Here is a 1541-nt window from a genome sequence, read left to right as displayed (position 1 = left end):
ACCGGTAACCCCGAGCCACATAAAATTGCTGGAACATACCGTTCACACACATTGGTAGCACACCTTCATATGTCTCACCACAAAAATACTGCTGCTCATCTTTCACTCTTTACCCATATGCTCCTCATTCTGAAGCCTCTTCTCACTCCCCAAGCAAAGGCCCTTCTTCTCCTACACTCTTACACTGCCTTACTACAAATTGTATTAGAACTCTTGGTGTGTCTTTCTTTCCATATAATGGGGTGCTATCTATGTCTTTTCACATCTTTACTTCAAGAATCATGGTCCAAGTCTACTGTACAACAGATGTTCATTTTTAAATGAAATCATAAATATATTAAAAATCCTATTTTTAATGTTGAACTTTACAGCTATTCATTTACTGTATATTATCACAATAATAACTGATCAGCTAATTAATTATTATTCTCCATCAGTTCTGTGCATAGGAAGTTATGAAGTTATATCCTTAAAAATATAAGCTGCTACAACATATGCACTCACTGAATATATGAATTGAGGGACAAATCAATAAGTCATCAATTTTTTAAAAATGTTTTTTCAGGGTATAAAATCTAAATTTAGGATTTTTTGTGAAAATCTGACAAGAGGATAAAAATAAATAATCTGGAATTTACCAAAAAGAGTCAATTGCCAGTCTGCCAATAAAACTGTCATCACAGAGTCTTTAAAAGTGTACTTACATGGTACAGTGTGGCTTCTGGCACAGGTGTGCCCATGATGTCTTGTCTCAGTGCATCCATTTGCAAACTAGGTAGCAACGAATAGTGAGTCGGGCTACTACTCTTATCACCCTTCTTTTTAGACTTCTTCCCTGTGTCTTTTTTGCTGTTTCTCTGAAACATGTATTCTTCTTGAGCAATTTTTTCATTGCTCATATATCGGAGTAGAGAGTTTTCTAAATAAAAAAAGATAAATACACCAATGTAGATATGCAAATATTCCAAACTTACCATCCTTAAAGTGTACTATTAGATTTCATTTCAGAAATGTAACTTGATTTCCTTTATGAAACACCTTTGTAGTAAAAATATGGAGAATCTTAATTATTTGGGATCACAGGACAACAGGAAGTTGATACCCTATAGAGTATTTCTCCAAGTTTAGCTCTGAACCAACCATATCAGAATTACCTGCAGAACCTGAATCATAAGTTTCAGATGTGTGGCTCATAAAATTTTTAACAAGTTCTCGCAAGGAGATTCTGCTAAAATCTGACAACAAACATCCTAGGGAGCATCCTTGGAGAAGTTAAAAGCCCACATTATGGACCAATAGTGAGGAAATTTAGTCCAAAAAATTTATGCTTAAATCGATAGCCAGAACTCTACTTCATAAAGACTTTATTCCCCAAGATGTTACTATCATATCAAGTCCCAAAAGGGTGACTCAGAAAAGGCATACAAGTGTTTCTTTCCTAAAATATTTTTCTTGATTAACTCTATAAAACAGAAGAGGTTAGAAACTGAAGTTTGGAAAATGGAGTGAATACATAGATGTAAAGTAATCTCAATGCTCCT

At 34.3% G+C, this 1541-nt stretch overlaps 1 protein-coding gene across 1 annotated transcript in view; it reads right to left on the bottom strand.

Moving 5' to 3' along the window:
* Nucleotides 1-1541, bottom strand: part of LOC104983379 (connector enhancer of kinase suppressor of ras 2-like) — a gene marked incomplete at its 5' end in the record, with an annotated part of 3065 nt that overhangs the window by 585 nt on the left and 939 nt on the right. The window contains one exon of the mRNA XM_010832835.1: nucleotides 705-919. Within this exon, the coding sequence (XP_010831137.1) occupies nucleotides 705-919 (215 nt within the window). The remainder of the gene's footprint in view (nucleotides 1-704; nucleotides 920-1541) is intronic.

Source organism: Bison bison, unplaced genomic scaffold (assembly GCF_000754665.1).
Source record: "Bison bison bison isolate TAMUID 2011002044 unplaced genomic scaffold, Bison_UMD1.0 scf7180017862289, whole genome shotgun sequence".
NCBI lineage: Eukaryota > Metazoa > Chordata > Mammalia > Artiodactyla > Bovidae > Bison > Bison bison.
The sequence above is the reverse complement of the archived record's forward strand: the minus strand, read 5'-3'. Positions and strand labels throughout refer to the sequence as shown.